Source organism: Myotis lucifugus, unplaced genomic scaffold, assembly GCF_000147115.1.
Source record: "Myotis lucifugus unplaced genomic scaffold, Myoluc2.0 scaffold_506, whole genome shotgun sequence".
NCBI lineage: Eukaryota > Metazoa > Chordata > Mammalia > Chiroptera > Vespertilionidae > Myotis > Myotis lucifugus.
The window spans coordinates 496873-524039 of NW_005871554.1; the positions used below are offsets into that span (position 1 = coordinate 496873).

At 39.2% G+C, this 27167-nt stretch overlaps 1 protein-coding gene across 2 annotated transcripts in view; it reads left to right on the forward strand.

Annotated features, from left to right (window-relative positions):
• The window catches only part of A1CF (APOBEC1 complementation factor), a 49839-nt gene that overhangs the window by 14737 nt on the left and 7935 nt on the right, over window positions 1-27167 (forward strand). The window contains exons 2-8 of one of the 2 annotated variants that reach the window (XM_023744991.1): window positions 3762-3896; window positions 5675-5805; window positions 8348-8586; window positions 14567-14731; window positions 18754-18851; window positions 22785-23055; window positions 24246-24451. In XM_023744991.1, coding sequence (XP_023600759.1) covers window positions 3762-3896; window positions 5675-5805; window positions 8348-8586; window positions 14567-14731; window positions 18754-18851; window positions 22785-23055; window positions 24246-24451 — 1245 coding nt within the window. The remainder of the gene's footprint in view (window positions 1-3761; window positions 3897-5674; window positions 5806-8347; window positions 8587-14566; window positions 14732-18753; window positions 18852-22784; window positions 23056-24245; window positions 24452-27167) is intronic. The other variant, XM_023744992.1, reaches the window with a different exon arrangement.

The following is a 27167-nucleotide window of genomic DNA, read 5'->3' on the forward strand; positions in this document are numbered from 1 at the left end:
CATTTGTTGAAGGTTGTGTGATTTTATTCAAGGTCAAGAATAAGGTTTTCATAATCCTTTAAAGACTCCATGGTTCCATCAGGAAAGGCTTAAAATACCCAGGGACAGAAGGAACTTCCAAATACCCTTGACATATAAACAGAGTTATGGGTAGGCTTGGTATCCAATGTTGAAGTTAAAAATCACTGGATTTATAGTTAGCATTAGGTCATCCATTTTTAATTTCCATAGTTGAAGATTTTCACCTATACATACATGACTAGGGAGAGTGAACGGTTTCCAAGTCTTCAGTTGGGAAAATAAAAACTCTCAGAATTGAATGAACATTCTCTCATGGAAAAAAAAATCCTATATTCTTTCTCTCTGAACTATTAATACATCTGTGCTGCCAGGGGGGTGGGGAGGTGCATTCCATAAGAAGGACATTAGCCAGGAGGGGAAAGAGCAATTATAATTGGGCTTTATCTATTTTAAACTCAACTATTAAAAAAAAATAGTGCCTAAAATACCAGCAATCCAGCTCCCAACTGTCCTTTCTGAGCAACGGACAGAAATGCTGACCCCATGACTAATGCTCGGTGCCTGTCTCAAACCGGCCTGGATCTCCACCACTGGTGCATTCCAAGCCCGGTGGGTGGTTCATAAAGCAGCCGCCCCCCCCCCTGCACCCCCAGAGCGTGAACCCTGCGGCATCTCTGAACAAGTCTGACCCTTTGGGATCCCAAAAATATTCTTGGGGAACTTAATTCAAGTGTTTATAGAAAGCACAGAAAGGCAATTAAGAAGCTTTCCTGCCCAATCATTTTGGCTCATTAAGCAGATGAATTCTCATATACACATGATTCGCACAAAATAGTTCGGTGACATCTGTAGCAATTAGAGCAAGAAAGAAAGTTGAAGGGAAAATTTACAAAGGTCATTGTGTTCACTGCCTATTTATTTTCGAACACACAAAGCTTGTCAAATCAGAAATTCTGGTATGTTACTATTGTGGGATGAAAATTTGGTTTCCTCAACCAGAAGAGTAAGAATACTGTCACATTCATTCTACGCTGTTTCCAATAATCCACTGAACAGCAGTATGTGTCTAGACATTTGAGATATACAAAACGGCCTGAGGGATCACCATCAACCAACCACATGGTGAGAGTTGGCCCAAGGAGGCGGACCCTAGTTTGGAAACAGAAATACGTCTCTCTATAAGCAATAAGTATGAGATATTCCCTCCCACCAAAAATTGTGTAATAAAATAATTGGAAATTGAAAAGGATTTTAAATGCAACAGAGAGGTTTCAAGTTAATGGCATGATGATTTTTTTTTCATAAATAAATATTTAAAGGTATGGATCTGTTATAAGTGATTAGGTTTTCATATAACAAGGCAACAAAATGTAGCTGATGGACTTTGAAGCCAGCCTGCCTGCATTCAAATCCTGACTTCAGTTCCCAACTCAGCAAATTACTTAAATCTCTCTGGGCTTCTGTGTAAAATGGGGATAGTAACAGTCCAGAACCCATGATGGTGTTTGAGGATTAGAACAGTGTCTGGCTGGATAGGCATTTGTTAGAAGGTAAGTAAATAAAATATTTAATATGTCTCCGAAAGTATGCAATTTATACTTTTCAGGGCATTCTTAGTTGACATATAACTCACTGGGTTCTTAACTTTTTAAAATAAAAATATGAAACATTTCATTTCCTTTATTTCTCAGCAATAACAAGTATTTGCTACTGGATAATCCTGCAAGAATACAGGGAAGAAAAAAAATACAAGAACTCTTGAGGCAAATACTTAAATATTTAGTAAAATGAAAAACATCCAGTCATTTAAAGCAAAAAGTAATCAAGGCAAGGTAGCTCACCCATCTGATGTCTTTTTTTAAAATTTAGAGCAACATAATATAAATTACTAGGATTAAAAATGTGATCGCAACCACAGACATCATTGAAATACTGTGCTCCAAAAGCCCTGGTGCTAACACATAAAATAATTGAGAAAAGAATCAAGTTGCTATATATAAAGATTTATCAGTGAAACTAGAAGCTGTTTTACTTTTTTTCAAACAACAATTATTATACAAAACAATATTTCTGTTTTTAAAATTTTTTTTTATTTCAGAGAGAGGAAGTGGGATGAAGAGAGGGATAGAAACATAAATGACTAGAAAAAATCATTTATCACCTACTTCCTGCACACCCCTACTAGAGATTGAGCCCAAAACCCAGGCATGTGCCCTGACAGGGAATCGAACCATGACCTCCTGGTTCATAGGTTGAATGCTCAACCACACTGGCTGGGCTGTTGTTGTTTTTAATCCTCACCCAAAGATATTTTTATTGATTTTTAGATAGAGAGAAAGGGAGAGTTGAGAGGGGGGGAGAGAGATAGAAAGAGAGAGCAAGAGGCCTTACTAACCCCAACCAGGAATTGAACCAGCAACCTTTTGGTATACAGGACAATGCTCCAACCAACTGAGCCACCCGGCCAGGGGACACAACAATGTTTTTAAACAACCCACATATCTTTTTAAAATATGTATAAAAAGTATTTGGAAAGGCAGTGCAATTTTTTAACAGTAACTACATCTATGGATGGGTAGGGTGATGCATTTGGGAACTTTTCTTTTTACCTTATGCATTACTAAGTTTTTTCCAACATGTATCATTTTATAGTATAAAACATTTTAAAGTGTTATTTGTAGAAGTTAGTAATGCATATTGATGTCTGGTCCCTTATAGTTTCCTTTCTTCAAAAATCACAAACGCACAAGGGCAAAGAGTTCTGCCTATGCCTAAGTGTAAAGTAAATTTACCTTTTCCCGGCAGATCGATGGTGATGAATTAGGCCTACACGTCACTTTGGGCCCCTGAGTTACTTTAGGTCCTTAACTTTTAGAGAAATATCGCTGGCATTGCAGAGAAGCACCAATGCTATTCCTCCCCAAATAAGGACATCAAATTAACCAAGGATTTTTAGGACAAATGAAAAAATAGACATTCTATTTGGACAGAGAACAGCATTATTCCCCACAAAGAGATCCAACATTAGTAAACACCTCTCACCATTTTGTCAGCTTTGAAAATAGATTTAAGTCCCTCACCAGCTACCCCCCAAATTAGCCAGCCACTCCTTCCAACAGTAATCTGATAATGTTTCTATTCAGGGTCTTGTGTTGCCTTCCTTGGCTTATGAAACAACCAAAATTCAAGGACACAAGAAGAGAATTAATAACCAAGAAATATATATCACATACCAAGTGCAGTACCATACATATCTGATGCATTCTCTCCTAGAATCAAAGGCTGACATTGTCCTCACTGGGCTCCTGAGAATACTGAGGTTCTGAGACGTCATCTGTCCAAGGCCCCTCAGCTAGTGAGTCACAGAACCAAGTAGTCCAGCTCCGGAGCACTTTACCACCACACTACACAGCCTCCACAGTGGATCCAAAGGATAGTCAGATCCTTTGATGATTAGGTGATTTTGAGTGACACCAGAAAATAAGAACCCCTTATATTTACTCAGCAATTTATCAGTTTTCACATGCTCATCTCAAGCAAGCCACTGAAGCATAGAGTGTGATATTAAAAATCCATACAAAGAGACTTTTATGGTTTTTATCCTCTGACCAGTCCACTCTTATTTGTCAATGATAAGTTTGTTTCTTACTGTGAGTAATTCTGAAAAAATAATTGAGAAGCTTGGACTAAAGATCTCTTGTTTTCTTCTGTCCCCCATACAACCTCCCCTGGATTTGCAGGAAAATGGACAAAGAAAATATGGGGGCCCTCCACCTGGTTGGGATGCTGCGCCCCCAGAAAGGGGCTGTGAAATCTTTATTGGGAAACTTCCCCGAGACCTTTTTGAGGATGAACTTATACCATTATGTGAAAAAGTGAGTCCATATTTAAATTTGCTTATATTTCAAGGGAACTGTACTACTATCTTCACTTTGCTTTCATGCTCATTTTTCCTGGTCAGTGATGATTTCTTCCAATTGCTGTTCCTCAAGCAGACAAAACCTTCCTACCTGCCGGTGATGGTCTCAGGTCTTTATCCTTTTACTGACAGCTTGACATTCGCTACTATGACATCATCGCTGATGACTATCAAATCTGTATTTCAAACCCCGATCTCCACTGGCATGCCATCTCACTGCAAACTCCATGTGTCTATCAATATAGACTAACACTACAACATCCTGTCTAAAAACAGACATTGTTTCAACTTGACATTTTAATATGTGTGCAACATTTTTACATAAAAATAATAGGGAGGTTTGTCATAGCTCAAAACTGTGTCTATTATGTATTGGTCCAGAATAAAAATTTTTTGACAAGTTTGAATTTCTTGTCCACCCTAATGTATCAATAAAATTAATTATACAGTTATTAAGGTTCTCAAAGTAATTATGCAATTGTTAAGGGATAAACTTCCCAGTTTTAATTCCAAATGATATTTTGTTACTAAACCCCAATGAAATGGAGAATACAAAATTAAGTTATTTTCAATAATTTACCAAGTGGTATTTAAATAACCACATTCCTAGAAAATTCAGTAAAATTAGTTTAGCTACTTATTTCCCTAAATGCCCAAACCAGTTTGTGAGTGTGTGTGTAACTCAGCCTCAGAACTGTGTCTAATTTTATATATACAATCCCCCTTGGGCTGTGGCCAAATTATGGACTTAATCCTGTAGATCTTAAACACTAAACCTGAAAATGAGCAGCAAGGAACACCTGAAACAGGTGAAACATGTTGAATTCTTTCCCAATGAGCCCAAAAGAAATAGGTGTCCTTCTTTGAATACCTTGGGGTGGGCAGGGGCAGGTGAGACTGAAATGAGGGGTAACCAACCAGTGTGTAACAGCATATGCTTAATGATGCTTCTTCTCCCCACACATGCCCCTCATATCCATGTGGGCCCCCCTTCTTGCAGCAGCCAGCAAGCGTGAATTGCTGAGCCTGTATTTCTGGAGAACATTTGGAGTATCAAGTAGTATATTGGCAAAGCAGAGTGGCTGTAGCCAGAGATGTAGTGACTACCCTCCTGGGTGGAGGTCCTGGCCCTGGTCAGTTGTATTAAGACCAGCATTTCCCTTCAGCCTACAGACTGTGGAATAACAGGGCTCCCCAGACTATTCTCTGAAACACATCATCTGTATTAATTTTGACGACATGGTGGGGGGAAAAGTCAGCTAAGAAGATTTAGCAAGGGTCCAAATTCGTGGTCCTGGTTTTTCTTTAAGTATCCATGGTAGAGTATTACCAAGTAAAGATAACACTAAGGAGGCTTCAGAGGCCAATGAAGAGGGCAAGGACGAATCTATCAAGAAATTGTACTTCTGATGACAAGTGTTTTCAGATCCCTAAAACAAGTGTATAAATCCCCCGATAGTTGTGTGGTGACAGGTCATTTGCTCTGTCAACAAATATATTCTGTTAACTCGGGCTGAAATGCCACTTGTACACTTTTTTAAAATTAACTTGCCTTTGCCCAAGAGTCAGGTGATGGATACAAACCCCGCATGTGCAAACCATTCCACCTGGGATGCAAATGCCAAATACGGCAGTGACCGACTTCAGAAAGCATTGTGTGTATGTGGGCACATGTGTGTTCATTTGGAAGAACAAATGCATACATATGAATTTCTCTTTTTCTCTTATTTATAGATAGGTAAAATTTATGAAATGAGAATGATGATGGATTTTAATGGCAACAATAGAGGATACGCCTTTGTAACCTTCTCAAATAAACAGGAGGCCAAGAATGCAATCAAGCAACTTAATAATTATGAAATCAGGTAAGCAGAACAGATACCCCAGAGCCAACCTCACCTGCTTCCACTCAGCCTTGTTTCAATGGAACCTGCCAGAGAGAGAACCTTTCTTGTAGAGAATAACCTTTGATTTGCTCTGACCAGGGGAAAGATAAAGTTCTCATCCGGAAAAGACCCACAGTTGTCCGAGCATCCTCCTCCCCCTCAAGTATTCACGGAGAATCATCTAAATACCTGGCTCTGGAGACATGAAAATCGATCCCTCAGCTTTTGAGAGATGGCTTTTCTTCTCCAAGCAATTCTAGGGAAGGTGCCTGACAAACCCCACATTTAGAAATAGAACATGGAGCCCCTAGGCGCCCCCTGCTGGTAACTGATAGCTGACCAGCCCCAAATTATCAAAAATAATAATTTCTAAAGATCTAGTAGTAAACCATTTTTTTAAAGTAAAGTTTAAAAAGAAAATGAAAGATTACTTTATCAACTCTTCCCTTCCACCCTACTCCCATAAACCATGTTCCTAGAGCGACGGAGATGAACCCGTCACAGATCTGATCTGTGGTCCTTGGTTCTTCAGAAAAGCAGAGAAGGCAACTAGGACAGTGGCCCAACCTGGCCAGGATACCTGCCGTACATATAAGCCACTATTTCCAAGAACTCAGCATTCTCCCACTCACCTGGGTGGGCCTTTTCGGCCATGACAAACAAGTGGTTTCTGTTAAGGGAACTTGGGCCATTTTTAATAATTTTGTGTTATTACAAAAGTCACACAGCCTGTTTCACAACACACACACACACACACCAACAAAAAAAATCCTACAAAGTAATAAAAGTTAAACCATTCCTCCATAACCCCATTGCCCAAAGATAATCATTATGTTGATTTTTTATTGTCTTTTTGGGTTTTCTATAGTTTTAATAAAAATGGCCTTCTCACATATTTAATTTGTAGCCTTTTAACCCAGCAGCATATCGTGAACTGCCTTTTTTAACCAATAAATATTCTTCTACATTAGTATGTTCAATGACTGTAGCACATCCTATACTATGAATGCCCGTCTTTTGTTGACTAGTGCTTCTCAGCCAGCAGCATTATCGTCTACCCTAGGGGACATTTAGAAAATGAGGAGGCATATTTTTCAATGACTTAATGGGTAGCTACTGGCATTTAGTGGGCAAGAACCAGGGTGACAACTATACTATGGTATACAATGAGGAAATGTCCAATCCCAAAGTCAGTAACATCTCAGGCGAGACACATTAAACCAGCGGTTCTCAACCTGTGGGTTGCAACCCCTTTGGCGGTTGAACGATCCTTTCACAGAGGTCAACCTAAGACCATCCTGCATATCAGATATTTACGTTACGATTCATAACAGTAGCAACGTTACAGTTATGAAGTAGCAACGAAAATAATTTTATGGTTGGGTCACAACATGAGGAACTGTATTTAAAGGGCCAGAAGGTTGAGAACCACTGCATTAAACTATTCAGGTTATCTTAAATAACAACGACAAATATCCTTTTACGTAATACTTTGTGCTCACCTGTTTCCTAAGGCCCCTTTCAGAAGGGGCATTATTTGGTCAAAGATTATGCACACGTGAGACTTTTGAGACATTTTGCCAAATGTTTCCCAGAAACGTTTAATCAATCTGCCAAGGAAGGTGTACTTTGACTTGCTATTAAGCAACAGGGTTCAGTGGGAGAAACAGGAATTGAACCGAGAACCCAGCAAGTCACTTAATTTCTTGGAGTCTCAAGTTCTTCATCTGTGAAATGGAAAGAACACCTCCACATACCTACAGGCTCAGCGGAGGCCAAGTAAGATAATATGTAAAAATCTGTTCAAGCATAAGGGACTATTTTTAATAGCAATCATGTCAGAATAGCTTCCCAATTTGGATGGAAAAGAAGAGAGCACCAGAGGTTGCAAATTCAAATACCTTCAGGGCCAGGCAGACACCTGAGCGATGTGGGCAGGTATAAAGGCCTCAGCAATGGGGCTGTTTTAGGGAGGAGTGAGAACTGACAACTGGCGCATCCACATCTAATCGAAAGACAGCAGATGCTACTCAGCTTCAAATACCTTTTTTCCTTTAAAAATACAGAGCAAGTCTGGCCTGTGTGGGTCAGTGGTTGAACGTCAACCCATGAACCAAGAGGTCACTGGTTTGATTGGTTGCAGGCTCCATCCCCAGTAGGGGGCGTGCCGGAGGCAGCCAATCAATGTATCTCTCTCTTCAATGATTCTATCTCTCTATCCTCTCACTTTCTCTCTAAAAATCAATTTTTTAAAAAAAGAGAGATCCAGGTTCCACAGCAGCTTTCCCAAGCCTTGTGACCTCATGTACTTTAAATATATATGGAGAGAGAGAGAGAGAGAGAGAGAGAGAGAATGTTGACAGATTTTCCAGTTTCTCAAAAGCAGTCACAACTTCCCCAAAATAGTTTAACCACCGTAAAGACCAAACATCCCACGTCTGTAGGTCATATCAGGTGCAAGGCCATACTTTTTCAACGTCTGTTAATCACACATGGGTTCTCGCCATTTCTCCTTTTGCAGAAATGGGCGTCTCTTAGGGGTCTGTGCCAGCGTGGACAACTGCCGATTGTTTGTTGGGGGAATTCCCAAAACCAAAAAGAGAGAAGAAATCTTAGCAGAAATGAAGAAGGTAACCGAAGGCGTCGTGGACGTCATTGTCTACCCGAGTGCTGCAGATAAAACCAAAAACCGAGGCTTCGCCTTCGTAGAATACCAGAGTCACCGGGCAGCTGCCATGGCCCGGAGGAAACTCCTCCCAGGTTAGCAACCCCCTGCTCACACCTGAGCCTCCCCACTCCATCCTGCCTGCCTCGGCTGCTGTGCTCCTTAGCAAAGGAAACAAGTGCTTGCTGTTGTTGTGTTGCTTATGTTATGTTTTAAACTCTCTATCCTTCTTATCTATCTCAAAATACATTAAGCCCCCTGAAGATTTCACAGAATGGGTTCTGATTCTATGCATGTAAGTCTAATTTACATGCATCGGAGAAATTTAGAACTCTAAGCTCCAGCAATCCTATCGTGAATTCCTAAAGTAAAGAATTTTCTTAAAATTAAATATATCAATAGTTATTTTTATAGAGATATTTTGTTATCAGGTTTATTAGAAATAGGGTATGTAATCCATTACAATGTAGAAATAATAAATCTTCAAAGATACATTACCCCAATGACAATGAAGTGATATTCTTTTATGACGCCTAGTATCTAACAGTTTCTGCATAACTTGGAGGAACAGACATAATAACTCTCTGTAGAAAGGGAGCTTTGTTAGGTGCTACAACCATAGGGTAGGTAAGTCCCATTTGGGTAATAACCACTGATTCCTAAATTTAAGACCTCTACACAAAACTGCCTCGGGCAGATCAACTTAGAAAATAATTGTTGAAAGTCTTCATTCTAAAATATTTGCTCAGACTTACACAGAGTAAGGTATTAAAATAAATTAATATTAAAATAAGAGGATTTCCATAACAACAGACTGGACACATCAGAATCAACTCTTCTCCTGAGCATTATGGGAGAGCTTCCAGAATTGAAAACCAAATTAACAAAAACAGCAGAAGTTAGGCTGCCCTGGTACACATTCTTAAAGACAAAACAAACCAACAGTAGGATTAGCCCGCTAGAAGTTTCCAACATTGAAGATGGCTTCTGAGCGTGGGGAAAATTTTTTAAAGAATATTTTCATAAAGGCAGCTGAAAGTGAAAAAATATGAGACGCACCCTCTCCCCCCCAAAATTGCCGAGTCTGTTAGAGAGGTGCATGTTTTTAATGTTGAAGTTTCCATTTACTTTTTGCTCACTATCCAGCAGTCGTGTCATCTGACTCACAGCTGCATAGAATCACTCAAGCTCCTCATGGGGCAAACGTAACCTCTCAGTGACTGGGACTTAATATGTTGCTGTCCTCTTCAACTCCTCTCTTCTTCAAAACCAACAATTCTGCCATTGAAAAGTCCCCATTTCAATTCTGTTCTCAGGACATCATTATAATCTAGCACAGATATCCCCTCCCGCCTCCCCACTTATATTATTTTCCAAGGTCTCCTAATTATTCTCCCATTTCTGCTCTCTCTCTCTCTGATGTACACCCAGCCTCTGCCTACTCCATCCTCAACATTACTATCAGATTAACATTCCCAAAATATTGTACCATCCTTTTCACAAATTCTTGCAAACAGCAGAAATTCAATCTCTATCTGTTGATAGGTTAAAGCATTCACCCACCCCTTACGGCATATGAGATAAAGAGTAGAGTAAACTCTCAGCCTGCCATTCAAGGCCTGCCATCCATGACCCTGGTCCTTTACAACCATATTTTCTACCTTCTACTTCCCAATAAAAACTCTGTTTTCTGGCAGGACAAACCCCTCAATGTCCTAGACAACACCATGCTCATCTTTGTCTCCTGGGCTCCTAAGGAGATCCCCTTCCCCTCTGCTGACTGATGATGCTCAAAGCCCCAGCTCAGCCGCCGCTCCCTTGAGAAACCGGCCGCCACGCTTCCAGCCCACATGGATCACTCTCTCTCTCCTTAGTCTCTGTAAAAGGAGATGTGTGCGATGGGGCTGGGGGAGGATGACAATGAAAGAGAGAGTCCAGAAAGGAGGAAAGTTTTCAGGGGCCAGACAGCCAGTGCTCCTAGAGCAGTGGTTCTCAACCTTCCTAATGCCGACCCTTTAATACAGTTCCTCATGTTGTGGTGACCCCCAACCATAAAATTATTTTCGTTGCTACTTCATAACTGTAATTTTGCTGCTGTGATGAATCGTCATGTAAATATCTGATATGCAGGATGTATTTTCATTGTTACAAATTGAACATAATGAAAGCATAGTGATGAATCACAAAAACAATATGTAATTATATATGTGTTTTCCGATGGTCTTAGGCGACCCCTGTGAAAGGGTCGTTCGACCCCCAAAGGGGTCTCGACCCACAGGTTGAGAACCGCTGCTCTAGAGACTCGGAACTTCTTGTTAGCTTCCCCTCTCTTAAAAAAATACAGCACATGGACCCACAGAAAGAGCGCCTGTCTTTACCTGAGTGGAGCTGACGAAGCTGGGCAGGGCTGAGCAGCTGGGCTTCAGAAATTCCCAAGCACTTTGTGCTGCGTCCACTCGAGGTCTGACTTTTCCCTCTTGGTTCTCAGTCCGGATCCAGGAAGATGGACGCTCGCTCCTTCACTCTCCCCACCCACTGCCTATCTTTATCACAATCAAGGCAGCACCCTCGCCCTCAGTCCTTTAAATTGGCCTCAGCTGAGTCGAGTTTCATTCAGCTGGAGTTTAGGCAGCCTGCCTCATCAGCAGATCAACAAGATGGGGCACAGTGGTGAATCGCCAGTCTCAGCAAACAGATTCATTTCTACTGAGGCCTGAGAGCAAAATCTATTATCATTTGGACATTCTACCTATTACCCCCTGTAGATTCAACAACAACAAAGGATTTCTGGACAGCCTGGTTTTAAAGAATAAAGAGCTCCTTAAGAAACATGATAGGCACAGCCCACGGGAAGCTTTTCCTCCTTAGTTGACCCAGACACGGAGACAGAGAAAACCACCTAGAAACAGTGGTTCTCAACCTTGGCTGCACATTAGAATCACCTGGGAATCTTTTTAAAATCCTGATTTCTGAGCCTCATCCTTCGGAAATTCTGTTCCTTTGTTACTAATGTTGTGGCCCCACCCCATAACAAAGAAACAGAATTTCCGGAGGATGAGGCCCAGAAATCAGGATTTTAAGAAGATTCCCAGGTGATTCTACTGTGCAGCCAAGGTTGAGAACCACTGACCTAGGGACTATTCAATATAGAAAAATTTATTAAACATCAATAACATACCTTCTAAATGACATGGGAGCCCTAGTCAGGTGGCTCAGTTGGTTGAAGCATCATCCTGTACACCAAAAGATTGTGGGTTTGATTCCTAGTCTGGGCACATACGTAGGTTGGGGGCTCTTTCCCTGGTTGGACACATGCAGGAGGCAACCAATCAATGTTTCCTTCTCCCTCTAATTCTCTCTCTCTCTCTCCCTTTCTCTCTCCAATCAATAAAAAATTGTCCTGGAGTTGGATGGAGGGACAAAGAGGGAAAAATGGGGGATAGCTATAATATTCTCAACAATAAAATAAATGTTTTTAAAAAATCAAACAAGACCTCCAAATTTCCAGGAGGTGCCAGTAAGTTTTCTATCAAATTGCTTCAGTGTAAGATGAAGCCTACAAACATCAGCTATCATACCCCAGGGCTAGGCCCTCTGATGCCATCCCACCGACATTAACCACATGGAAGGGCTTTCTCAGGTGAGGCCTGTTCCATTGAACTCACCACTGTCTCACCTTCACTTTTGAGTCTTGAAATTGGAAATAGTTCAAGATGGAATAGCCCCATCTCCTCAGATGAAGCTCCAATTATGGGAGGCCAATGGGGTGGAAGAATACTGTATTTTAAATGAAGATTTTAATTTAGCAGATAGTAGCAAGTACAGTTGAGGAAATTGGTGCTTAGAAAGATTATGTTTCATAGCCCAGATCACTGATCTGATATTTGAACTTGTCTGATTTCAAAGCCTATGTTACCAGATTACTCCCAAGCACTGACTTCCACAGGGATGTTCATGGAAATCACCGCCTCTCCCTTCTGTCCTTTTGCAAATCTTCAGGCTCATGGATGCCTTAACCATGGTACCAGGCTGGGAAGGCAAAAGCCAGTGTACAGAACAGTGGTTCTCAACCTTGGCTGCGTATTAAAATGAAATGAGGTGTTTATCAGAGTCCTGAGGCCCAGACCACTTATTCCAGAATTGAGAAGGCGAGTCCAGGGGTCCTCCATGAGCTGGTAAAGCTTCAACAGCCAACTCCCAGGAGAAATCAAGAGCCCTGACTTGTAACATTTGCCAATTTCATGGTATTAACACTCCCACTGTGGCTGATTTCAAGCTACCAAGGTGATATCCACTGGCTCACACAATCCTGGAAATGTAACAATCTATTCTTGCAAGTAGATAGGAGCTGGATCCAGTGCACCATTGAGAGGAATTTTTTTAATTCCAATGTGGGGCCACAGCTGAGAACCACTGGCCTACAGAAACCAGAGTCACCTGGGAGCCCTATGGATCCTGGGATAAGGCAAACAGCAAAGTCTATGTAAAGCCTGGAAGAGGAAGGGAAGGAGTAGAAGGGGACAGGAGGGGAGGGAAGGAAAAAAAGTAAAGAAAGAAACTGTCTATGGGAAGCAATGCAGAACAAGGTACCTAGCCAGCTGGGGTAGCAAAGGCCAGGGTCTCTAGCATCAGCTAATTCATTAGGGTGAGTCTGTTCTTCAGGTTTTAAAATGTCAATGCCACAGATGCTTTCATTGACTACTTTGCAAAGAAAAAGAAGATGCATTTTGATTGAAAATAATTATTCCCATGTGTAATGATTAAACAAATAAACCCTTACCAATACTGAGAATTTCTGATTTTGTTCCCTCAAGCTTTTTATTCCTTCCAGAATATAGCTTGTTCTTTAACAACTAATATAAATCAAGTTTGAAATTGAGCCGACCCTCACCCTCCTCTCATCCCTTCAACACAGATCTGTACTGTGTAGGGGTACAGGTCGTGACTAAGGCATAACAGGAGTGGTGCGAAGTGAAACAGATCCTCTAGAAAGCTCATTTTCTCATCTATAAAAGTGAGAAAGTCGTTCCCCTTCCCATAGAGTTGCTGTGAGAAGGGACTGAGATGGCATATGGGAAACACATAGTACGCAGTGGTTCTCAACCTTCTGGCCCTTTAAATACAGTTCCTCATGTTGTGACCCAACCATAAAATTATTTTCGTTGCTACTTCATAACTGTAATGTTGCTACTGTTATGAATCGTAATGTAAATATCTGATATGCAGGGTGTTCTTAGGCGACCCCTGTGAAAGGGTCGTTCGACCGCCAAAGGGGTCGCAACCCACAGGTTGAGAACCGCTGGTATAGGGCAAGACATTCAGTAAACTGCAATTTATAGGAATTCAACAATATACTTAGGCATGGATAACAACCAGCCTTTGAGAAGAGTTCAGGTTCTCATTATAAACTTTTTCATTGCTCTTTGTCTTCTTAATTTGGTTAAAAAATTGTTCTTCTCCAGATTCCCAAATTGTCCATGTTCTGAAAGAGAGAAAACGTGGAGGGAAGACAGTGAGTGGATGGGAGCCCTGACCAAGTGAAATAGACACAGGACAAACGAGGGGTGCCTGTGCCCCCACCCCCCCGCATCCATGCTCCATTTTTTGGACAGCTCAGTGGTGGCAGCTGGCCACACAGATTCCAACAGCAGCAGAAACACTTCCTAGTGACCTTTATAGTGTTTCATGAAGTCAGACTTGATGTCTGAGCGCTACATCCATTATTTTATTTTCTCCCCCTTTGCCATCTCACTTCCAACCTTTACCCTGTAGGAGATGTTCTAAGACCCAACTTGCCCATTGCTGCCTCATTTCTGATCAGTTTCAAATCACATCCTAGTTTCCTTTATACTCAATCATTATAATAAGCCACTTATAATACAGAACTCCCTTCTAGCCAGCTCCTACATTTATTTGCAATGTCTGTTAAAATAAATAATCTACAGTTTTAATATTGTTCTTCTTGTTCAGTTAAGATCTCCAGGGTCAGTTCCATGTAAAAGGCCATCAGTCTGAACTGAGATAATGTTGTCCTGATTTCTATATAACTAATCACACTTGTGATCCTTTCTGTAGGAAGAATTCAGTTATGGGGACACCCCATTGCAGTAGACTGGGCAGAACCAGAAGTAGAAGTTGATGAAGACACAATGTCTTCAGTGAAAATCCTGTATGTAAGAAACCTAATGCTGTCTACCTCTGAAGAGATGATTGAAAAAGAATTCAATAATATTAAACCAGGTAAGACATACCGTAGAAGATAACTTGTTCAAAACATATTTTAAAAACACTTGTGCTTACAATGACTTCCATAATTTCAAATAATATAGCTTTCAGTTATCATTCTCAGAATTGCATGCAAATTACTAAAACTATACTTATACCTTTAGATTAGAAAATAGGGACATATGGTCCTATAACATTTATCAATATTATAGTTTTACATTTATCTGTGTGATTACTTAATGGATACATAGTTCCGTCACTAAACTATAAATTCCATGAGTTCTTTTTGCTCTTATTGTCTCTTCAGCCCCTGTCTTTGTGTCTGAAACATGTTAGATGCTTGACAAGTATTTACTGTATTAATGAATACATGGCCTAATCTAATCCATGGTTTCTCAATCTCAGTACTCTTGACATTTGGGGCCAGATAATTTCTGGCTGTAGAGGTCTGTCCTATGCACTATAGGAGATTTGGCAGCATCCCAGTCCTTTACCCACTAGATGCCAGTAGCAACCCCCAATACGTAATAACCAAAACTATCTCCAGACATTGCCAAGTGTACTGTAGAGGGCAAAGGTGCCCCCAGTTTGGAATCACTGGTCTCATGGAATATGATTGTGAGTTTAGGTTCATAAGTAAGTAGGTGACAATTAATTCTAGAAAACTCATTTGGGCAAAGAAGAAGGAATAGAGGGAAGGTGGAGGGCAATAATTAGCTGCTGCTAATCTTATCAATACTTTTCAGTATCAATCTGAAGTCATGAGATTGACAACCCATCTCTTTTTTTCTCATTAAGAAGTACAACACTGAGGCGGGTAAAGCATTTCAAGAAGCAAAGTGCAAACAAGCTTTTCCCAAAGTCAGTTCTGTAGAACATTATTTTTACAGACTGTTAGCAGATGTTACTGATAAAATAAGTTCATAGTCAAATAAGTTTGCAAACACTAGAAACAACAAAATTAAACAGATTTTTTTACTGTGGGACTTATCAGAGTCCTTAACCTTCTAATAGGCTTTGAAAGTCTCTGAAAAAAGAGATGGAGGATGCTGGATTTACCCAATATTTGGACCCTGCATCCCATTTTTTTGGCAGACCATCTTGTGGGATTACTGTGTCTTGGAATTCACTCTAGCCCAAGTGTATTACTGTGTTAACACCTTTCTAGAAATGAGAATTTTTCTGTCTCCAGCAGTAACTCTGGAGTAGTTAGTTGATTGACATAAGCCATGGTGCCATCATGTTCAAACTGCCTGAGAATACTCACTTCACATAGTCCTGCTCCTGGGTTCCGTGTCAGGTGTAACAGAATAAGCTAATTTTTTCTAACCGTAATTAGTAAGGATGTCATTTCTCCCTTTTCAAAGATTCACCAGAGATTTGTCTATTTCCAGCCTTCAGGAACTCTGCCTTCCCTGCCATTTTGGCATATGGTGTCTCCATACCACTAGCTATCAATCCAGAGACTGGGAAGGATTAACTGCCTCACTGTGTGCCAGGCATTGCAGTGGGCACTTTCACAGCACGTGCCATGTATTTATCACAACATCCCTAGCATGTAGGTTACTTTATTACTTAAATTATTCCCTAGATTAGAAAACTAGGACCCAAGGCAATTAAGTAATTTGCCTGGGATCATAGAGCTAGCAAGTGGCAAATACAAGATTTGAATTCAAGTCCGGTTAAGAGCTTGCTCTTAACAACCCTATGACTCCCATGCTCCATCCCCACTCCATTTGCTCACTCATTCATTCAACTGTCATTAGTTTAGTAGCTCCTATATGCCAAGCACTAGGAAGAAGCTAACAAGTGTGGTGTGTGTGTAAGGAGTTTAAGATGCTCCAGAAGAGTAACAGGAATGAAAGTCTACTCTTGGGGTGCAGAGAAGACTCATGTTTAGCAGAAGTGACATGTAAACTGAGATCTGAAAGTTGACCCAGTCGTGGGCATAGGAACTGACATTGTGTGCATAAATAATTCTTCCTCACCCCGCCCACACACACACACACACTTTGTGTTGACTTTCTATCTTCCTAGAGCAAATAATACCTCTTAGTTTTATCTACAGTAACTGAAGACATTACCTTTCTTAGAAAAGGACAGGAATGAGAAACTACTAAAAGGCTGCTTCCTTTTGGTTACTGATTATCAGCTTTCCAAGTCTGCACATTGAAGAGAGACACGTGGCCAGGCCCAGTTAATTATATGAAAACAATCAGTGAATTGCAGAGGGTGGAGACTAGCAGACACCTGCTGTATTGGAGAGAAAAAGTCAGAGCCAACTAGTTTCTTTTCCAGTGGAAAAGACGAGATTAGATCCCTCAGAGGAATCAGAGCATTCCCTGCAAATATTTGATCATGCGTTATTTTAACACTGATTAACCTGAAAGTAGTACAATGCCACTCAGAAAAATAAATGGCAATCAGAACAGAAACTGGGGCCTTAAAAATATGTGCTCTTCCCTAGTGTAGCCTAAGGGTATTTGCTGAAATTCTGACTCTAGGCATTCTTCAGAATCTGATTTTCCAAACAATTTAACATCAGAATCACCTGGAGGGCGTGTTAAAACAGATTGCTAGCCCTGCCCCTGAGTTTTTGATTCAGTAAGTCTGGGGAGTGGGTCCAGGCATTTGCATTTCTATTGAGTTCCAGGCTGAAGCTGATACTACTGGTCTGGGGACCACACTTTGAGAATCATGGCCCTTTGATAATCTTTGGATTACCGGTGTGTTTCTCTTCTGGTAATTTATGTCTTCTGACAAATTGATAATAAACAAAGTCATATTTTTCCAATTATGATTTCAGAGAGTCTTTATTATTGCTGATGGGTTACCACTGATATTTTATTGCCTCACCTTCTACCCAATGATTATCAATCAAAATAAATTCCTATACGCTAAAGAAGGAACACAATAAAGTAGCCATGTGGTGAATACTATGGTAGAGAAAAACAGCTTTTATGATAACAAACTCTCACTTTCTCATTTGTCTGTTTTATGAGGCTAAATTTTCATATATCAACCCTTCCAAAATCAGGTGTGGGTGGACATTATTGCTCAAAAATGCAAGGTGATTTCAACATCTGCAAGATGAATTTTAGGACACCTAAATCATTATCATCTGAAATGCCACCCAACTAATGGGCATGATAGAAGTTGGAGAGTGAATTGACTGATAATATGTGCTCATTCCATGTCTATTTACTGAGCAGCACAAGGCACTAGTGAGGAACTGGGTGGAGACTACCCCAAGATGCCTCTGAAGCAGATGCTGCCCTCGGGGTGCTAACAGTCTAGGAAAACCTGGATGGAGGATGGCACTGATGAATAAATGAGTCAAAGACGAGAAGAGTAAAGGTCCTCAAAGGCCCACCTCTTACTTCTCAATGACTAAGACAAGCCATGGGGTAGAGTCAAGAATTAGCCCACCTGACACTGAAGGAACAAAGAGACCATGCTGGAATTCAGTTAATTACATGTCCCATGCTTCATGGTTTCAGCTACCTTTATTTATTTTTTCAGCTTGACAAGACAATCTTGCTCTGTACAACCATTGTCATAAGAAGTCAAGGGTTGAGTGCTGAGGGGAGAGAGAAGAGAGGACTGCCATGTTTTTAAATTATGCTTACATTACAGCACTATCATTATCACAAAGGAAGACAGTTTATAACTGTTAAGCCACGTGGTTGAGTAGAAACTCTGATTGCTTTGTGACTTTGGATCTAAGAGGATAATTGAACTTTGATAGTGGAGGAAGAAAGGAGGACCTATCGCCTCTTCTGGTTCTCCCTGGCATAGGGACTCATCCTATATTGTCTCTAGAAACTAAGCATTTCAGGAAAAGAAAACATGGTCTCTGAAGTTACACCCAAGTGAGTATAACTAACAGGATAGCAACATGCTAAACCGCTAACAAGTTAATGTTAAACAAGTTTCCATCTTAGCATCATTCTAGGCAAAAGTTAATTTTTAAAATTGAGCAACCAACAATATTCTTGAACAACAGGTTAATGATGATTCTTTCACTGTGTTTATAGGTGCTGTGGAGAGGGTGAAGAAAATCCGAGACTATGCTTTCGTGCACTTCAATAACCGAGAAGATGCAATTGAGGCCATGAAAGCTTTAAATGGGAAGGTAATGTAGACAAAGAAAAAAACATGTACAGATTCCATCAAAGTTTGGTGTGGAAATTTTATTCAAAAGAACAATCCTGCAAGTCTACCTCACTCAGGCTTTCTCCAACACTGACACGGCTGCCTCTGTTCATTTAAGATGAAAAAAGGGAAGTGATGGAAAGTATGATAAACATGTCGCTTGCATGTCCAACTCTATCTCTAATTTTGGCTGATTTGGGCAAGTTGCTGGCGCTCAATTTCCTTAGAAAGAGGATATTAGGGTAGATTATTTCAAGGTGTTTTTCACCCATTCCAATTTCCACTCATTATTTTAAGAGATTATCACCTTGTAGTGCAGTATTTTAAGGGCTGATGATCAGGAAGAATGTCAAGGTAGCTGTTATTATGCCCTCAAAGTTTGATCTTCCAACACTGGAAAGCTTGGAACCACTTCACCTTGCCAAGAATAAGGTGTGGAGAAAAACTAACTTCTATATCCTTACTTTTGATTTATATGTAGAAACCAATATATTTACCTATCAATCCAATACACATTTAAGAGCTTCCATAGGCCACTTATCATGCTAAATAATGTCTGGGATACAAAAAACATCAAAGATGTTTATCAAAGAGCTAAAAGTCTGCCAGAAGAATAAAACAAGTCACAAACACTTTTGCAAAGGTGTTCCAAAAAAGGAGTGGTTCATAAAGAATCAGAAAATCTTCATGGATATGAGAAGAGATAATGAGAAGCCATGAAAATTGGGCAGAATTTTAAGAGGAAAAAAACAAACACAAAACATGGAAAAGGAGAGGCAGTCTTAGACAGAGGCACAGAATTTAAAAAGAGCAAGTTATGATTTGAGAACAATAAAAGCAGACCAATTTGGTGAGAACATAATACATCAGGCTATTTTACCTGTTGGGCTTCGCATCAGTCAGTCCTAATAGGACACAGATGGCAAAGGAACTTATTACAAAGGTGTGAGTATAGAGTCGGAGAATCAAGAGATAGTGCAAGAACCTAGAGCTCCTGACATTTCTTAAGTCAAAGGAACAAGGGCTGGAGAAATAACAGGAAATGAAAGCAGAGAGGATTGTGTAGGACAGGTCTCCGAGAGAAGCAGTGATCTTTGGTCAAGAAACACATCCAGGCTTAACTGACTTCTCAGAGAGGGAGCAGAGGAAGAAATAGCCTGAACTCACTGTTATCTCTTTCTCTTATCTCCTGCCAGGACTCCCCATGGGCCAAACCCAATCATAATCCAGAGGCCCAGGAGCCCTGAAGAGGACCCCATGTAGATCACCCCACCCCAGGGCAAAGAGGCTGGAGACCACTGGGGAGTAGGCCCTTCAGATACAGTGGGCATAAGAGCTTCTCCAGGACCTACAGAAATGTTTGAGTACTGGGAGGGAAAGTATTGACTTTAAAATACAAAAAGAAAACTGAAAAGCAAAAATTAATGCATATTTAATACATGTCTATGGAGCAAAACATTGTTTTATCATCATTGATTCTTACATTTACTCTCATAAAATGATTATTTAAAACAATTTGCAGGTTAGTTTTTTTCAATTTGAAAACATTCCTAAGTATACAAATGATTGCTGAAAAGGAATATTCTGAATTAAGTGCTAATTTATTATTATTTATTTTATGATTATTAAACTAACTGCAAAGTTATGATTAATTGATAAATAATTGAAAACATTGGAATAATTACAATGAAAATATATTCAAACTTTTCCCAGTTTTTAAAGCTATATATATTTATAGGTAGATATTTTCATAGAAGTAGATACATATATTATGTAGTTAAGTAGATATTCAATATTATTATTAAATATACACTAAATATTATAATTATATTTCACTATAATGTGGTATGGGAAAATCAAAAATAGCATATGGATATTTATATTTAATTTGTTAAGCAAGGTGAGACTTTGAATATTTTGTGCAGTGGAATAATTATCATATTTATAATTTAGGGAAATGAACCTACTAATAATTGAAATTTCATAGAATAGGAAGAGAGATGTAATTGCAACTAGTTAAAAAGTTATTGGTCATCCAAATGGAAAGAAACAGGACTTGAACTAGGGTGGGAATGGGGCATAGAAGAGAGCTCTACACAGGACTAAGGGGGATGAATTCAAAGGACTCAGGAACTGATTGGATGTAGGGGTGAGAAAGAAGGATGAGTCGATATAGATTTTCAATATGGGAAACCAGAATAATACTGTTAGGGAAGCCAGGCAGGAGAGCCTATTTAAAGAGAAAAGTGATGAGTTGAGCTTTGGATGTGGATATTTATTCTATAAATATTTATGGATGTTTATGATGTACAAAAAATTTTGCTGGGCTTGGGATATACAGATTAATGAGATATTATCTTAGCTCTTGAAATGTCTAAACCAAATAACTAAAATACAATTTTGAGTTTAAAACACTGTTGGGTGCCAGAGGTATACGAAACAAATCTATCACAATAAGAAATCTGACTTTGTAGTATGTAATCATTCTATTACAAAGGTCTCTTGATATGAAAGTGCCTATAAGCAGAGACCTATTTGGGTCTCCCATTTTAAGAAAAGACTGGTGATATAAAGCATCTTATCAAGTTTACCTCATTCCTTCAATACTCCATTTCTTCTATTCACATGAATGACAGTGTAACAGTTGAATATCAGCTGGATTCTCTCTCAGTGTTCCATTTGACACTGGCTCCTGCTACTAAAAAGTAGGGTAGATCCATAGAAACAGGGACAAGTTGCCCCAGAGACTGAACAAAATGGTCAGGATGAATCACGGGCTCCATCTAGCAGACTTCAATGACCCAGGAACCACTGAATTGCTCATGACATCAGATAATAAGGATGGAAGGGAATTTCTGCAGGAACATTTTATATGATTTCTTTCATTTATATAAAATAGGAGTCCATCGTACTATTAGAAAGAAGCCACAAAAGCTTTCTGATAACACCTTGTTCTTTGGTAAGAAATACATTACTCTATCAAGTATTTGTTGAGAGCTATCCTTGTCTCTGTGTATGACAGTGCTACACAGAAATGAGTCACACATGTAGAGCTAAACACTTCTATTATGTTCAACTATTATCTTCAGCTATTATCTGAAGCTGTTTTCAATGTCAAAAATGTGTGTCAGAATAGGACAAATTCAATAATTCTTGAGGACAAGTTTCAGGAGTGCTCGACTTGAGAAACCTCAGTACTATCCACCATCTCCATTTGTTCGTTACCAACGGTTCAGCAGGCCAAAAGGTTGCTTCCCAAGGAAGTACATGTGGGGGACAAGGTAATGGCCTCAGATGCCTCTTCCTTGGGTAGTGCCTCACCTTTTAGGTCTCTCCTCCTTCCCAGTGAAAACGTACTTACTGTGTAGCAACTCTAAGGAACAAGACCTTTAGTTGGCTAGCAGCCAGAACGGCCCAACTGGGCTACCCATACCAAAAAGTTAATAATTGATAAGATCTCTTTATTGGTTTCCTTTCATCTTCATTGTACCCTGCTAGGTAGTGGAGATTTTAATCTCCATAATTAACCTAAACTGTCTTAGAATTATATAATTACATAAACATGTAAACATGTAATTTAAACCATATACATCACATTAAAAATATTACATAATTCTGTCTCAGTGACTGCATTCAGACAATAAATTTATAACCAATATGTTCATGGATGGTGGCCAATTTGTCACTGTGAAAACCTGTTGGCAGCTTATGGGCAACTTCTCAACAAAACTATTCAGGGAAAAATTTAAATGACACACGCCATCCACCAATAAAGCCAAGTACATATAATTAAAACAGCCAGTACACATAGCAGCAAATAGGTTAATACAGAAGGAGACCCATCACGAGGGCTCAGCCTCCCATGGTTGTCTTCATAGCTTTCTTGTTGCTTTTTCCTTGCTCTCTATAACAGGTGCTGGATGGCTCCCCCATTGAAGTGACCCTAGCCAAACCAGTGGACAAGGACAGCTATGTCAGGTATACCCGAGGCACAGGTGGAAGGGGCACCATGCTGCAAGGAGAGTATACCTATTCTTTGGGCCATGTTTATGATCCTACCACAGCCTACCTCGGAGCTCCTGTCTTCTATGCCCCGCAGGCCTATACGATTCCTAGCCTTCATTTCCCAGCCACCAAAGGACATTATGGCAACAGGGCCATTATCCGAGCCCCTTCTGTTAGAGGTAATACTAATCAGCTCTTGCTTTAGAATAACTGCATGATTTCAAACGATTTGTATTGCAATAGCCTCAGTAAAACTGGATGAGTCCACTGAGAGAAAAGAACGCGAAATTTTTTTTAAAAAATCAAATATTTTATCAATAGTTATCCTTCCATAGGAATCTTATTTCACATTACAACTGGTTGAGAAAACTTGGTCATAGCATAGTACAAATGAGTCTTTCCACACATTTGATCTTTGCATGGGACCCATAACATTTGCACAACCTAAATCTCAGGTCCACAATTGTTCATGTCTCTCTTATCATTGAATCACCATATTGCAATCATATGTAACTTGTCACATAATTAAAATGTTAAGCATTTATAATCTGAAATCACATCATAAAACAATCCAGACATTGAATATAAGTTGTCAACCAGTTGTAATGTAAGGAAAAACAAACTCTACTCCAAGGGGGAAAAAACACCTTTATAACCAAACAAAAAAAAAATCAATGAATGAATGATATTCATGGATGAAGGGTAATCAATTTAACATTTTTATCTTTATGCCACCAATAGGAAATCAAAGTAGCAATGTGGAAAACAAAACAAAAAAAATCAAAAGGAATCTATTAATGAAACTCAATAGAAATTTAAGCCTCACGTGGACAGAACATAAGATAGAAAATGGTTAATTTAAAAATGCTTTTAATGTTGGTTTTCCAACAGGTCATTGAGGATGGCAATATTGGGAAAACTAGAATTCATTTCTACCTTATTGCTCAATGACAAAATGCAAAACTGATATGACCACTGTATGTGGTTATATCATGCTGGGGTGTTTTTTTTTTTAAAAAAAAATACCCTCCTAATATTAATTATTCTACAGAAAAAATGTCAATAAAAGGTTAACTGAAAACAGAAACAGAAAATTTTTTCTCTATACTAAATGTTAAAGTTGCTTATGTAATTATCAATAGCTTTGATAGTATTGCTTTCTTCCACAGATAGTTTTAAAAAAAAAGAAAGAAAGACACCTCTGGTGAACTCTACCTTATGTTGAGTTTCATTACATTAGAATCCTAGGGTTTTCTACCTATCCTCAAGGCAATAATCAATGTGACTTGGGCTAACTTTTCCATTACAGTAAGATTCAGGGTGATTTTCTGGTGGTTTGATTCAGTTTAATGCCTTCTTACATTCCTAGAAATTTACATGAATGTACCTGTAGGGGCTGCGGGAGTGAGAGGACTGGGCGGCCGTGGCTATTTGGCATACACAGGCCTGGGTCGTGGATATCAGGTCAAAGGAGACAAGAAAGAAGAGAAACTCTATGATCTTTTACCTGGGATGGAACTCACCCCGATGAATCCTGTTACCTTAAAACCCCATGGAATTAAAGTAGCTCCCCAGGTACGTGACGTTATGCCAGAGATAGTCTCTTTAAGTTGAGCCAACGTCCATTATTCTCCTTTCATCAAATGACATGACTTGATCTCTACTTAGGTTACTATTTTTGTTTTGTCTTGCTTTTATTTTGTTTATTTGTTTGTTTTTAATAGATAAAGTGACCAATCAACATAATGTCTTGTCAGAGTGCTGAGTGTTGTTCCATTATAAATTTTCTTTTTGTTTTTCAATTATAAAATTTGGTACCTTAAATAATCTTCCACTGAAATGCAAAGATCCTGAGAGCTATTGAGAATATCAACCAATACCTTAAGTAAGATAATATAAAGCCAAGACCTTAGTTCAAAATAAATGGCAATTGTATGTAAGTCAGGTTGGTTAGCAAATGATGAATATTCATGACAGTCAATGAATGGACCATTTAGGACATCTTTTCTCAGAAACACTGTGTTTACGAGAAAATACCATGTCATCTAAGGTGATATTACTCATATTAACTATAAGGCGCCATCAGTCATATCAAATTAAGTTTTCTACTGTGATGATATCTGCACAGTAGCACTACAGTGAGTTTTTATTGCTTTCATTTCACAGTTCTAATTTTCCAAGTTTCTGCATGAGGCTGTATTTTTTATTATTGGAAAATTAAAAGTGATAAAAGTTGTTTTAGAATGGAAACTGAATAATAAACACAGTCAAAATAACACAAAGCTGGTTCTAAGTTAACCAGTAGACTATTCCCTGTGCAGTAATGCTGATCTCTCTGCAGAGACACTTGGGCTGAATAACCAATATCTACTTGCTCAGAATTACAGTTGTATATTCAAAGGAAATTTTTCTACTCTCACCCCAAAGGCATAGGCTCTAAATTTATGGAAGTAGCCTTATGATTGCAAGCGAGTAGAAAAGTTGGTTTTCTAAATGTTCATCTTGAGTAATTTTTTTTTGTAGAATTGCTGGCTTTCTTAGACACACAAATTTGTACATCAAAGTTTTCTGTTAATCCTACCCAGACAATTAAAAACAAACAAAAAACTCGTATCAGAGTGGTAAACAGCAATCATTTGTTTGTTCAAAAACCATTTATTGGGCATTCTTTAACAAGTATTTTGTGAGTTCTGGTGATAGAAAATGGAATATAACACAATCCCTTACCATCAAAAATTATGTGGCACAGGAAAAGTAATCCAATTTAGAAATGGGCAAAAGACCAGAATAGACATTTTTCAAAAGAAACTATACAAATGGTCAACATATTTTTTAAATGAGGAAATCCTGCCATTTGTGTCAACATGGATAGTCCTTGAGTATGCTAAGGGAAATAAGTCAGACAGAGAAAGACAAATACTGTATGATCTCATTTATATGTGGAATCTTAAAAAAATATATCCAAACTCTAAAAAAGAGATCAGGTTTATGGTCAACAGAGGCAGATGGTGGAGGTGGGAGAATTGGAGGAACATGGTCAAGAGATACAAACTTTTAATTATAAGATAATGAATTACTAGGGATGTGATGTACAATATAATGACTATAATTAATACCACTGTATAATATATATGCAGGTTGTTAAGAGAATAAATCCTAAGAATTCTCATCACAAGGAAAGTAACTTTTTTCTTTTTCCTACTTTTTCTTTTTATTGCATTTGTATTAGATAATTGATGCTAACTAAACTTATTATGGTAATCATTTTATAATATATGTAAGTCAAACTAATATGTGTACACTTGAAACTCACACCGTGATGTATGTTAATTATCCTATCTAATAATAGCCAAACATGGTAATTGACCGTACCTTCGCTACGCCTCCCATCGGCTAATCAGCGAGATATGCAAACTAACCGCCAACAAAGATGGTGGCTAATTTGCATACTGCAGGCAGGGCGGGACAGCTTGAGCCACCAGGGCGAGCTGCCATCCAGGCCCCCGTGGGAGATGCCAGAAGCCGCTTGCCTGCCGCCCGAGACCGGATCCAGTCCCAGGCAGCAGGCACGCCCGCCTCGCAAGTCCCAGGAGCCGCCTGCCTGCCGCCCAGGATCCGATCTGGTCCGGGCTGCTGGCGGGCCCTAGAAGCCCCAGAAGACGCCAGATATGGCAGTAACTCTATCAGTAAGCACTCTGAAAGTCAGTGGCATAAATGTACCAATTAAAAGACAGATTATGAGGGTGAATCAAAAACAAAACCCACTTTAAATATAAAGACACATATAGATTAAAAGTAAATGAATTAAGCTGCAGCCTGTTTTGCTCAGTGGATAGAGCATTAGCCCGTGGACTGAAGGGTCCTAGGTTAGATTACAGTCAAGGGCATGTACCTCAGTTGCTGGCTTGATCCCCAGTCCTTCTATCAGAGCATGTGCAGGAGGCAACCAATCAATGTGTCTCTCCCTTTTCCTTCTCTCTCTAAAATTCAATGGAAAAATATCCTTGGGTGAAGATTAACAAAAACAAAGTAAATGGATTAAGTAACATTAAAGAGATTATAAGAAAAATATATTCCAAATTTTGTTAGTTGTATAATGGTTATGTTTAAATTATTAACACCTAAGAAATTGGGTGAAGGGTACATATAATATGCTGTAGTATTTATAGGGTTTTTTACATGTATGAGATTATTTCAAATTAAAATATTAAAAAATTAAATATTAATAAAATATTAATTGAAATGTATCTGCATAACATGAAAAATCTCTAATTACTTCAGGCATAATTTA